This window comes from Rhododendron vialii, chromosome 7a (assembly GCF_030253575.1).
Source record: "Rhododendron vialii isolate Sample 1 chromosome 7a, ASM3025357v1".
Taxonomy (NCBI): Eukaryota; Viridiplantae; Streptophyta; class Magnoliopsida; order Ericales; family Ericaceae; genus Rhododendron; species Rhododendron vialii.
The window spans coordinates 30,379,140-30,393,509 of NC_080563.1; the positions used below are offsets into that span (position 1 = coordinate 30,379,140).

General features: G+C 37.5%; 1 protein-coding gene across 1 annotated transcript; it reads right to left on the minus strand.

Annotated features, from left to right (window-relative positions):
• Positions 1 to 2,037: 2,037 nt before the first annotated feature.
• On the minus strand, positions 2,038 to 11,944 carry LOC131332235 (basic leucine zipper 9). Its single transcript, XM_058366335.1, has 6 exons — positions 9,889 to 11,944; positions 5,400 to 5,520; positions 4,761 to 4,923; positions 4,604 to 4,679; positions 3,821 to 3,946; positions 2,038 to 2,600 (listed from the first exon to the last, which is right to left on the minus strand). The coding sequence occupies exons 1-6, from the start codon at positions 10,108 to 10,110 to the stop codon at positions 2,289 to 2,291; spliced, it is 1,020 nt and encodes a 339-aa protein (XP_058222318.1). The 5' UTR covers positions 10,111 to 11,944; the 3' UTR covers positions 2,038 to 2,288.
• Positions 11,945 to 14,370: the final 2,426 nt, after the last annotated feature.

The following is a 14,370-nucleotide window of genomic DNA, read 5'->3' on the forward strand; positions in this document are numbered from 1 at the left end:
TCACGAGCAAGGCATCTTTGAACCAACTTTCATGGCTCTTCTCAAAGGCCAAAGGATTGTGATGCATTCGTCTTTTCAGAAACGACACGGTCGTGGCAGGCTCACATCACAAGTACACTCAGCGTTCCCTGACCACAGGGCACGTTATGCTTTTTGGAGGTAAGACATGTGCATCAGGTGATTCCTAGCACAAAATGTATAGATCTGTGCATATAAATTTTTATATAGAAGGACAAAGGTAGTGTTTCCCCTCTAGTATTTAGCATCCGTCTAGTACCCTAAGATGTTGAGGAATTTTAAAGTATTTGTAGAGCTGCCCCATAAATTTTTCAATTTTATAAATGAAATTACACTTATACCTAATGTGCTTTAAAATATTTTTAAAGACATTCCTAAACTACAAAAGTGAACCCGTCACACCCCCTTTGTATCAAAGCAAAGTGAGACAGAGACTGTTAGTTTCCAAACTAATTCTAACAACTCTAACTTTCGCCGAGAGAAAAAAAGTCCCAACAGCGTTAGTTTCCACGGTTTAATTAGATCCAAAAACTCTCCACACTGTTCAGCTTGGAGCTATAAGCAAAGTCCTATATCTGTTGCGTATGTCCTAATTAATCAATGATAGGCAGGTTTGGTCATAAACACACACATACCTCAAATTGTGGGATTTTAGCTCTACAAATATCCCTAAGGTCATCTCGGCCACAGTGAAGTTAGCTCAGCCACTCTAGTTGACTGGAAACATCTTCATCAGTTACCCTTATTGCAAAGGGTACGATGAACGGTAACTAGCGCAGTTAGGAAGTAAAGGTGATGGAGTTTGGCGTATTATTTCTTGCATTTTTTCAAAGTTCTCTGTCAAGGCCATCTCCAGCTCCTATTTTGAATGGCACCAGCATCATAGAAGATACGGTATCAAAGAGAGAATGATCAAACCCCTAGCCTGCAGGTGTTAGGGCCACAATTTTGTGTATTACCTGACCTGACCCCATACTGTGTCTTGTGGCTACCAAATTGTAAGTAATCTCCAGCCTGCATAGTGTTAGGGCCACAATTTTGTGTATTACCTAACCTGACCCCATACTGTGTCTTGTGGCTACCAAATTGTAAGTAATCTTTCAAACTATGATTTTTTTGAATCAGTAAAAGAAAGATTTATTAACTCGAGAATACACAGTATGACGAGTTAAAAGGATTAAAGCTAAAATAACCTCATGGATAGAGGTATATCGAAAGAGAGCTACTACGGACACCGACCATGGAAAATCCGACGATGCACTGACCGTCACTGGGGCCCACTCTGGGTGCTGCATGGATGATCTGAGCCATTCAATAATTTTAAAAAACAAAACCAAGTGGGCCATTGAAAAAAATCAGTTCAATGTAGGTGCTCGATCCAATCTTTCAATTTTTCATTCATATTACAGGATCCGGTGTCCCTAGTTTTTTGGATATGAAAACTAGGTTGGCACATTACGACACACCCAATCACAAGCTGAGCTAAAATCCGAAGGTTGGCAAAATACCAACAGGATAGCAAAACAACACCACGATAGACCTTACAGAAAACACAGCAAGAGGATAATCCACCATCTGCTAGAGCTTCAATTCAGCTCAAAATCCTTCTCATTTTCTTCTGCATCTTCATGTCTTTGCATAAAGTCCCGGATGGAATACTCCGTCATTTCTTTTGCTGCAACAACCCACGAAGCCACTCTAGCCTTCACTAGTTCAATCACTTCAGGCCATATCACCTCTTTGAACCCAAAGACAATACGATGTCTAGTTAACCACAAGCTCCAAATAAAAGCAAAGAACGAAGATTCCCAGATTGCCTTCCTTTACTTCTTTAAATTTAAAACTGAACCGCCAATGCCCTGCTAAAACTATATTTGACGGACACACCCAGTATGATGCTCATGTATTACAAACTATAATGCTCAGGTATTAGCAATAGGGAAGCCATTCTCAAGCTACGATTTCGAAGAGAACCAAAACCTCCTCTAAAGCAATCACCTTTGTGCAACTTCAAGAGAGTAGTAAATACCCACTTTGGTGTTCTGTTCAAAACAAAGTTACTCCAACAACTACAATGTTCAAATGTGGGATATTTAGTTTCAAGTTTGCACACTAGCTTATAGAATCCGAGATACAAAGGAAACAACAGTGTCCCATGCAAACCACAATACCGAAGTGGAAAAAAAGAAGGTAAAACAGCAAAATAAAGAGAAGAAAAGGAAAACGGAGAATGTCTAAGAGAAAAATCAGGAAATTCCAGAACATTAGCTCTATTTGGACATGGTAGGTAAATGAGAATCCCAGGCCCAATTGTCTGACACACAGCTGACAGTATCATTGATAACTCCGTTATTGACACTGCCACTAAATGCATCGGCATTTTGAACTCCAAGAGTTGAATTTTGCATCATTCCAGGAAACGAGACATCATCTCCCTCTACATTGATTGTCGGTGAGACATTACCCAGCCTGCACATATTATGACTACCAAACGACTGGGGAGTGCTCAAATGATTTTGTAGAAGATGACTAAAAGTAGATGTTAACGAGCCTCTTGCAACCATATCTTCAGCCAGTTTTACCTGAATTGCAGTTCAACGTCAATGAGAGAAAAAGTACCTTTCACTCACCATAAAAGTTAAGCATTCAAGAAGCCAATGGATTTTTAGCCCGACATACTTTTGCATTAATATTTTCTCTCCAAATTAATTTAGCACCACAACCAGAAGAACAAATGTTGAAAGAAAAGGCATAAATGAACTACTCCCCTGTCCCACTTTATTAGTCACTTTTTGGGTTGTCGTACAGCTTGTTCCCTTTAATAGGTGTCAGCAGTATTGGCGATTTCCGGATTCCGACAAACCATTGGATTCTGTAGTTGTTCTTTTTTCATCTATGTTCGGGAGTGGGTTTCGTATTTGTCTAGTCTACATCCCCTGCCCGGTGAATCAAGAATTGTTGAGAAGCTAATTGCCATGAAGAATGCTTGGTTTTTGAAGAAGGAACACATTCATATGCATTTTGATTAAATTTTTTCCATGCATTTCATTATTTCGATTTTCCATGGGAATAGCTTGTTTTTAAAATCTTCGGCATTAATCTCCTAGTTTGCCTTTCTGTTTGGTGGAGAACATCTTCTAAGGCATCAAAGGTGAAAATATTTTCTAAGGCTTTGGAGTGCTTCGTGTTACCTTGGTTTCAAAGTGAAATCTTTTTCTAGAAGGCATTATCCTTCCAGACCCATGTGCTCCCATACTTCGTTGCCATGCATGACTTGGGGTAAAGTTGGTAATTCCTAACTTGCAATCTTCTTGTTAAGCCTTTTGATTTATGGAAATTGAGCAGATTAGGCCGTTGTTTTGATGCTTAGGGTGTGTTGACCCTAAGTAGTTTTAATGTATATCTTGGTGTCCATGTTGTTTAGCTTTATAGAAATTTACTTTGATTGTTGATTTGAAATTGCTTAGCATGGAACTTGGTTAGTGGATTTGTGTTGTTGGTTGGATTAATTTTAATGTCATCAAAGTTTCCAAAATAGGTCGAGACAAGGACAAAAAGAAAATAAGAAGAAAATATCTGAAATAACGCAAATGGACAATTAAAATGGGAGGAGCAAGCAAATAAGCATATCTTCTTACTCAATAGGATGTCCAAGATTACCTATGGAATTCGGCATTTATGAATATCAAAACCATGTGGCATTAGAGTTTGCAGCAACCTAACTAAGGCTTTACATGCTACCAATAAGACCCTCCATTTTATAGTCAACCCATATTGAGGAAGAGAAGAAAAACTACGATACCTTAGCTCTCAAAGCTTCTACATCTGATTTAAGCACACGATTATTGGTGGTAGAATCTTTAAATTGCTGGGTAGCATCTGTAAGTTGCTTGAACAATGTTGCGTTCTCTCCCCGCAGCTGATCAACCTACGAGAAAATCCATAAATCAATGTCCCAAAATAAACTTGAATAAACTCAAATTTTTACATGTGTGCATAAACTAAATGTAGGGAAAAAAAAACTAGGAAATCGAAGCTAATGCATAGACCTTTTAATCTGGAGGACCAACTATTTCTACTCACTTTGTGTGGGTTGCAAGAGCATGGAGGACCATGAAAATTACGTATGTTTGTCAGAGCATTTCCAGCCATGCTCCAAATCTTCATATTGCGGGAAGATTTTGTAATTTACTCCCTCATTTCTCAACTTTTTGTACTTTATGGGGGAATCTTAGAGGGATTCATCATCCTAGAGATTGGGTCTCCAGTATGGAGGTGTGGTATCCATCTTTGGAGACCCAAAAGTAAATTTAGAGACCAAATCTCTACAAAGGACGTGGGTCCCTCCAAAATTCTCCCATAAAGTAAAAAAAATTGAAGAAAAAAGGGGATAAATTACAAAATCTCTCCTCAATATGGAGATTTGGAGCATGGTCAGAGATGCCCACAAAATAAATGCAACAACTGATTGCAAAATTCCTTCTCAAAATTCACTGCCTTTCTGGCCAATGAAGGGCGAAGCGTAGTCTAACTCAACACAATTGCTATCCCAACAAAGCTAGAATTTCTCCTCTCTTTTTTTTACCTGCTGCTCAAGTTCTACCAGATGTGCTTGCTTTCTACTTCTCGAGCGTCTAGCAGACTCCCTGTTCGAAACCATTCTGAAACAACGAACAAAGTCATTAAGGCTGAGCAAAGACCTCACCATACGTTCAAACCATGATTCTTAGACAGTAATCTACCTTTTCATGCGTTTTACGTTGAGAGGGTCAGTGCTCTGTTCACACTGACCAGCTTCTGTCTCCATATCGTCGTCATCTGATTGCTCGCCTGAGGAACCACTGGTTGTTCCTGTTGCTTGACTATATCTTCCTTTCGGTTTTGTAGCTGAATTAGGACTACTCACTGACCAATAACAGTTCATTGAAAATTTAAACAACTAAAATGAAAATTACTCAAATCCCCAGAGGACTGTGCCTGAAAGAAGAAAATGAACTGTGACCTCAGTTATACTTATTTCTGTATCAGCAATTTTATCATTCTTACTAATCAAAGAAATATGTCAGGCCAGAGTTGTATGCTGCAATAAGATCGACTACTTGAATGACTAGCATGCATACTTTCTCATCTTTCTACATTTATGGGAACCATCTCATTACAAACATATAAAGTGGATGTACAGTTATTGATAGAGATACCTGAGAATTAGGTCCATGACAACAAAGTACATGGTAAACCCATTTCTTTAATATTAAAGAACACGAGGCCTAAGCAGCACTTGATTGATTACTAGCAGGACTTGCGTGAATTCATGCCTACACATGCGTGCCCAAACACACAAAGACACAAATGCGGACATATCCATGTAAGCTTTGTCATACCACATATAGATGACTGCGAATCAATAGGTGTTGACATGCTGGACTGCTTGGAAGTGATATTTGGAGACCAAAGAAGGGTATCCGTTAGTCCAGTGCAGCTTGGAAAATTGTTCATTATCTCCTGATATTACAAGCGAGTACAGAAGTTATTAAATGTAGCATAAATAAATCAACAGCGATTCATTGACAAATTACATGTATCACTTTAAGGTAGACAGTCCTCACTTATTGATGTATTCAGTTACCCTGTCATTAATACGTGGATAAGAAGAATATGATTCCTCTATCAAGTCTCAACTGGACATTGTTTTTTATTTTTTTTGTCAAAAGTGAGAAGATTGTATTTTGATAAATGCCCAACAGCACTTACAAAACGTAGATCATTACAAAGAACTTGGACAAAGCCAAACTAATCGTCTAACAAATAAAAACGAGTAAATCACAAGGCAATCGATATCTTTCATCCTAACCCAGGCATGACCTCACGCAACAGCGACACTTTTAAACTGTCTAACATCTAATTAGGAGTCTCAAACAAGAAAAGGTGTAAAGTTAAGGATAAAAGACACCAAATGCCCAGACGATCAGATGCACTCCAACCAATGATGAACGCACCAATGAACTTCCAAGAACTACAAATCTGTCTAGCCGCCATGAGTTGTCCCGCCAAATACATCGTGCAGTGATAGAACGCTGAAGCACATATATCGTTGTGAAGCAATTTTGATTGAGAGAACCCGATCTGTAGACAAAATTCGTCCAAAGACGAAACTAACTCTTGTAAAACGAGACACAAAACTCTCATAGATTAGACGACAAGTCGTTGATCTGGAGAGACAGAAGAGAAAAAGAAAAAAGCAAAGAAAATGAGTCGAAATAGTACATTGGCCTTCCCCTCCCGCCGCTGCACACGGGTATGGAACCCACGGGGGGGAGGGGAAGGGAGAAGAGGAGTTGTGGCAAGGATTGAGAGAGAGGGGGGGTCTTAACTGGACATTGTTGACTATTTCATTCATCCTCTTCCCATTCTCAAGTGGGGAGGATGGGATGGAGGAGAAGAAAAGGGGACGGCATTAATTGAGCACCTTAAGCTATTTTTCTCAATATGTTTGGAAAGACCAAGCACCAACCATAAAATTTTCATTTGTTCAAGAAGAAATCATCCCATTAATTCAAAATGCTTTCAAATCTTAGGAGGCTACCAGCATCAACATTTTGTAATGGCAATGTTTGAGCAAGAATTTAACCTAGAATGTCAAAATATATTTTGCAATAAGAATCTTACTAATTCTTATAGTCAAATAATTTCGTTAATCCAAAGATGGGAACAAATTTCTTATAAAGTGGTTTATGTCAATTTGTATCTCTTTCTTTTCTCAACAAAAAGGGACTCGATAAATTGAGCACTACAATGGTAGGTGGTCCAAAGAATCTTCTCCAAATGATACTTGATACTTCACACAAAGATAAAACCTTTTCACATGATCTTTTGCAGGTTAGAAGGATGATGAAAACGCAAACACAACCCCTGGATTCTTAACTTCATCACAGGTACCATCACATGCCACCAAAATTACAATAACTGCTCAACTTTAATTTTATTAGCAGATCACAAAAACTTTAATTTTAATATTACCTTGTCACATGCTCTGTTTGATTTGCTAATATCACCTTCAAAAATTACATAGTGACCCTCATTAAATTATTACATTGAGAGTACAAAAGAGGTTTAAGGGGCAATTTGGTTTTCTCCCCACCTGGAATTGCTTATCCTAGGGTGGAAGTGGGATTAGCTAAGGTCCGTCCAAGAGGATAAGTTCTCCTCCTCTCCCTTCTCTCCCTTCTTTCTCTTGCTACCAAACACCACCTTCCTTCTCTCACTCCATCCCTTAACCCCTTCCTTATCCCTCAAACAAATAGGCCCCAAAGGGTTTGACCAAATGGATATGAGAAAACAATTGAAGGGCTTGCCCCCAAGAGGTCGCAAGTTCAAATTCCATGAAAGCCAAACATTTCAAACATTGGGGCCACGGTAGCCGGGGGCGTATTTAAGACGAAATAGGGGGGTCACGTGTCGGTTTTATCTTATTGCACTTAGACCCCAAGCATTCATAGAATTTTTATTACCTCCACACATAATTACACCTAGCAGACAGATCTTATTAACCCATCAACTTTGATAAGCTTAAAAAGAAATGGAGGTAGCCCTTATTACTTCACCATATTTCTCTCAAACATCACCTCTTCTCTATTTTTTTGTAATTTTATTAGACAAATTTTTAGTCATGCATATTTTACAATTAAGCTTTCGTTTGCTTAATTTTCAAATTGAATCTTTAATTATGTTCTTGAAAGGTATGGCTTATGATTTCTAAATTAATCGTTAAGCTCGTTTGTTACATTCTTTTGATGTTTTCAAATTCATGTGTACATTGCATGTAAAAATTTAAAGTTATAGGATTTGAAAAACGAATTGTCTTCAAAACATATGAACCAAGACAGAAAAATAACATTGGGCATTAGCCTTTATTTTGGAAAAAATTTAAGGACCATGACTAATAAGTGCCCTTTTTGTGCCGAAATCTTGGATCTGCCAATAACTGGAGGTTTGTCAGGTTGTTACTTCATAGGCTTCAGAATTAGTCAAGATGAGCACAAGCTAGTCTGCACATCCGGTTATTACAAAAAAAACGTTTCCCTTTAATTCACAGTGAAAGTTATAGACCAACCATGCGGGACTCTCTGTGAAAGAACTGTGTCAAACTTTTCTACCTAAACAGTTTGTGTTTAAAGTATTTTTTTTATGGAAATGGCTAGTTGGCAGTCCCAACCAAAGTTATCAATCTTGTACCGGCAAGCGTACCGTTTTCTCTACTAAGACGGTACGTACTGGTACCAGTGTATATCTCAGAGCCGTTCCGGATTAACAATCACATATATTTTATGTAGTTTTAATACATGTACAAAAAAAAAACTCAAAGTAGATGTATAAAATAAATTCTAACACTTGGATATACCTTAAAATTAGTCCTAATAATAAATTAAGATGATTAACATATTATAGACTCCAAGTTTTATTGAATTATCTCATAATTCAAGCATTTTTTTAACAAAATAAAAAAATACACAATTTTTTTCATACTAGCTGAGATTCTGATACAAGCTTGGTATCGTCCGGTACAGCCTGGTACGCCCGGTATCAACAAGTACATGCAATATTTGGGGCAGTACAGAACACCTACTTATGTATACCGTTTTATGTTCGGTACGGAACGGAATAGACAACAATGGCCCCAACACCATGAAGTTGGCCAATTATCGGCCCATGTCGGGTTCTTCCATGATCAGAATTGATCATGCCGTAGACCTCGTTTGAGAACATCAACCATGCCAAGAATCAATTTAATCGGATACTCATTAATACCTAATCAGAGTGCATTTAGGTTTCTGAAAATGGGTTTGGCCACACTAGAGCAAACCCATTTTAATAGAGAATAAATTCACTACAATTGGTGATTAATCACTATCCAATTAACATGATTTTTGACGAGGTTGAGGTTCTCAATATCCAATTAACATGATTTTTGGAGGTCAATCTCGGCCGTCCAAAAGTGTTTTAAACGATCCAGATTTAAAGATAAACTATTAACGTTAAGAAATGTTTATTACCAATAATTGTTTAAAAATACATCTCAACCATTGATTACCGAAACGGACAGCTGAGATTGCGCTGAGGGCTCCGCCTTGAATAAGTTTCTCTCACGACATACATGATTCCGAGCATGAAAGTGAACCCAGCATGAGCCAACAACAATCGGCCAACTTAAGGGTACTGTCCCTTTATACAGTGACTAAAGGACTGCCGACAAGGGACTTTTGATTGGTAGCATGATTGAGTTAACAAGTAAATTTTGATGTTACCCACACCTCTCGTCACACAACACCTGGACTCGAGCCACGGCATATAGAGCCACGTGAACTGATCGTGTCTTTTGTTTTTGTTCTTTTTCTTTCGATCGTAACTGATCGTGTTTCATGTGCTCACTATTCACTCGCCAACACCGACTACAGCCAAAACCTGAAATTCGACCATGACGTGGCAAACAACTACTCCTTGTAACACCCTTCACTGATTTACCCCTACCTCGACTAATTGTGAGCCCTGAAGTTAACCACTGGCCGAACCCTTTGCTGCTCGAAAAAATCTTCAATCGATTATTTGCGACCCCCTCTTACATGGTGTGGGCCTCCTACATGTGTATATGTCCCATTCCATGTGGGAGAGAGAGAGAGCATTACAAATTACTGTTGAATTGAAAATTATGTCCAGCCCCTCAATTGGTTATGCCCAATTTTAGGAAAAAATTCCCCCAAACAAAAAAAAAGTTTAAAATTGAACTATCAATCATAGTCTAGTGTGTAGCACATAAATCAGATCCAAATTACATGCGCATATATATGGGGAGAGAGGGGGGGGGGAGAGAGAGACCTGATTTCTGAAAGGAAAGGTAGTATGATTGGCAGCGGCGGAGCTTTCGGCGGTGAGGACGGAAACATCATCGAGTGGTTTATGAGAGGGAAATTCGTCGCCGACTTTCTGATCAACCTCAGTGAGAGTTAAGAGCTCTTCGAAGTCCAATACCGACTGACTTTTCTTCATGTCTGTGAAGGACATCGTCGCTGCTGCCTTCACTGGTTTACCGTGATCCATTTTAATACTGGAGTATTACTGTGCTTTCTTCGCCCGGAAGCTATAGATTTTTAGAAAGAGACTGCCAGATTGAGCCTTTCACAGAGAGAGAAAGAGAGAGAGAGAGTAAAAGGGAGTTGCTGTTGTTTGGTTTTGTAAATGCGTATACACGTAATAAAGTGACTAGTTTAATAAAGCAACAAAAAAGTAACAATCCATGCTGATCATGCACCCGCCACCCACCAACCTTTATTAAGAAGATGCAAATAACAATCTTCCACTCTCTTATCATTATTTATTAAATAAGAAAATTGATTTCGTGATCATTGTTTGTTGATTTTCGCGCTTCACTTTTGTACGCATGCATTAGGCACATAAAATTACCAGTAACTTCACGTAAAAAATAGTGCACATTTAACTTTACGTAAATAGTTGAGCGCCAAAATCAGCATATAATTGTCAAATAAAATAGGAGAGCGATTTTCATACTCTTTTTTAAAACCACATTTCTTTTTTTGTCGTGATTCATATGAAGTTACGACATTGTCCTTTAATGATCTCACTTTTTGGCATATTTAAGAATAATATTTTATTTTTACATAACTAAAAGACAAAAGAAAGAGTGCGGTTAAAAAAAAAGAATGCGAAAATCACTCTCCATAAAATAACATAGTACAACGTTTTCATACATTTTGCAACCTATTTCTTATACATTTTTTTATATAGTTTTGGGTCAGTTTGATTCATTTACTTATATAGTAGTATTTATTGTAAGTACAGCGTTAAGAAATAGAATAAAAGGAGTATTACGAAGGATTTTGATTTTGGAGCTCCAAAAATTACTGTCAACGCTCTAAAAGTGGAGTGTCTAAATCAAATCCTAAATTTTTAGAAATTGATTTAGGCACTCCACTTTTGAAGCACTGACAGTAATTTTTGAAGTGTCAAAATCAATATCCTATTATTAATTGAGTCAAAATTCATTGTACTTATTTGTGTATGTATATAGCGTACATCCCAATGCTTTCCGGGACCTTAGAACATCTGTATCAAACTCTTTAAAGACCCCTTTAGGCTAAAGTGGAGAGGAAAAACTTGGAAAATCTCCTGCACCAGCCTCGCTTGGTGCACTCAATAATATAAAAAGCTACAGTAACTCTTTAACAGCAAAGTGGCACTGATCACTTGCTATTTACTTTTTTAATATTTTTCTTGCACTTCAAAAGCTCTCTCTCACTTTTTTAATATTTTTCCTGCACTTCTAAAGTTATTTCTTTCGGTGGGTTTGTTTCATGCCTCTTTTCTTAAAATAAAGAAGAGATAGTTTTAATATAAAGAGGCTGATACAATAGTCATTTTAAAAATAGATAGCTAAAGTAATAAAATAACTTTTTAAGGTGTAAATTGATCCAAAATGTAAAAAGCTTAATGTGGATGCTCTTAGGGGCTTTTTGGCTAAATAACCAAATTGACTTTTTTGTCTTTATTCAAAAAAAATTTACATTTGCTAGTTTCACATCAATTTTTTGTGAATTATTAGTTCGACTTAACGAGAAGATACCGAAAAGTAATTTTTTCATAGCTAAAAGATTAAAAAAAATTATTTATTAACTTATTTTTGTCTACATTCAAAAAAATTTAGAATTCGATCGTAATTTTTTAACTTTTAGATTCACAATTAGATGCAGCCATAGCAAGGGACCATAGTTCATCTGCCCAGATAGGCACAGAATCCCACGTTTGCCTTGGTTTGGATGGCACAAAATACACCCGGATTATTTATACCCCTTCCGAGTTAATCCGCCTTAAGGTGCCATAGAATATGGATGAGTTCTGAGGTGGGGATAACTTATCCCCATTTTCATCCATTTTAACTACAAATTAACTTTATCGCTCTATTATATTCCTTTTTTTTTTTGATCCTTCATCCAAACCAAAACTTTAATCCAAGCTTATTCCTTTCCGTAAATAATATCCTTACTATCTTATCCATCTACGTAAATAATACCTCTAAAATTCATCCCGCATCCAATCAATGAGTCTTGGGAACTGGGATGTTGGAACAAAATATAGGGACAAAACCCAAACAAAGCAACATAGACAAACAGCAACTGCCAAAACAAACATCACACCCACGTGGCAATTCTGATGAACACCTGATCAAGCTCACCAACTTTTCCTCGGAAAAAATCGACAATGCATCTCCTCCACTAGCTTCTTCACTTGTTCTCTCAGGTGTGTTCCACTAAAAATAAGAACTCATTTTGAAATTTAGTAATTTTATGAGTTAAAGGTGATGAAGTGTGAGAATGATCTGCCTCGAAAGATAAGTACTTAAAAATAAAAACTTTAGCAAAATAGGGGCTTAGTTGACAATAGATTTGGGACGTGCAAGGTCTATAGGGTTGTAGTAAACAATTTCAACCTTCCAAAAGTGTTTTCAATAGTTTGGATTAAAAAAAACTCTTCCACTGAAAAAACAATTCTTCCCAAGAAGAGTTTGTTTTACATCCGAACTGCTGATTACTAAGATAAACGACTTAGATGCCTATAACCCTATTAGTGACTTTGCTTCGAGTCCGCCGATTAGGGGTGCACACGGTCCGAATTGGTTTAATTTTCTAGAAAACTTGTAACTGGACCATTCCAAACTATTTTAGAAAATTAGAAACCAAAACCTAACCAATATGTGTGGAACATAACCAAAACCAAACTACAAATCCGTTTCGATTTTGGTTCAGTCCCGGTTCTATCCAATTAGCATCCAACCATGGGGTTTGATAGGGTAAAGTAAGAATTATAAGAAGGTATTCTGCTGGAATAGAAAGGAAGGAAGAAAATATTTGAAAGAATATAAATTAGGAGTTTGGTAGGACAAAGTAAATCGTGCAATCTGAGAATAATAAGTATTCGAGTAAGAAAAAAATAAAATTGGTTACACTTCAATACTCTTAAGAATCCTTAATGGTTTGGGTTTCTATAAATATACTACTATGAGTAGTATATTAAAAACTTTCCTAACAAATGAGATTTCTTCTCTAAAAAAATAAGTAAATTTTAGCAAGAAAAGATTACCTTACAACATCAAATCCATAATAGAAAATTAGAGGCCGGTCCCGTTTTTTAGGTTTGGTTTGATCCCAACCCTGAAATATTTTACCGAAGCTGGAAGGCTCGGATCTATTGCATACTGACTTTTGCACCCCTCACCCTCACATTCTCTCTATTCTGCTCCTTTTCAACCCACCTTGTAGAGAGAGAGAGAGAGAGAGAGAGAGAGAGAGAGAGAGAGAGAGAGAGACGAACAGAGATGTGGAAGCAGTGGACTTCAAGCCGGAGGAGTACGACGATCTGATGGACAAGGACGGCGCCGTCGACACCGACACAGCTACCACGAACCACCGATGGAGCAGCGCCGACCACCACCGCCGTTGCCGTCTCCTGTCCGACGAGAATTGGTGTTCTTGTCGCCGTTTCTTGCCGCCATCGGTATCTCCACGACCTTTCTTCTCATCGTGGTCGTCTCCCATTAAAATCTGGTTGTCTCCCATTGAGATCCAGATTTTCACATAGCTCCAGATGTTGTAATCGAACTTGATGACGACAAAATTGAACTTGATGACAACCGACGTCGGCGGCGACATGAAGATTTTGGATGTTGATCGCAACTTCCAGATTCTCCTCCTTCATCTCTAAGCTCTCTTATTTGTGCGATTCAGCTATCTGCTTCAGGTTTGTGATAATAGATTACTTGGGCGTAAAGGTCGAATGGAAATCTCAAAATTCTCAGAAAATTCACATTGTAGCATCTGACGATTATTTTCTCTCTTTGTACAAGGAAGTTTCATCAGATTCTCTTGTAAAAAGGAATTTCTCTCTTAAAACTCCATTTTCTCTCTTTTGTGGAGAAAAGAAGCAGGAACAGAGGACTACAAAAGTCTATGTCGGTTCAGTCATCAATTTCCACACTCAATTAGGAAAAAGAGGATTGCAAGCAAGGTTCCTTTTTAGTGAATTATGTGTTTTTTATTTATTTATGAAAACTGTGTATTTTTTATGAGAACTGTGCATTTTTCTATGAGAACTGTGTATTTAATGTGAAAACTGTCTATGAGAATTGTTTTTTTTTATATGAGAACTGTGTATTTTTCTATGAGAACTGTGTATTTTATGTGAAAACTGTCAATGAGAACTGTGTATTTTTCTATAAGAACTGCATATTTTTTATGAGAATTGTGTATTGTTCATAAGAACTATCTATTAGAACCGTGTATTTTCTAT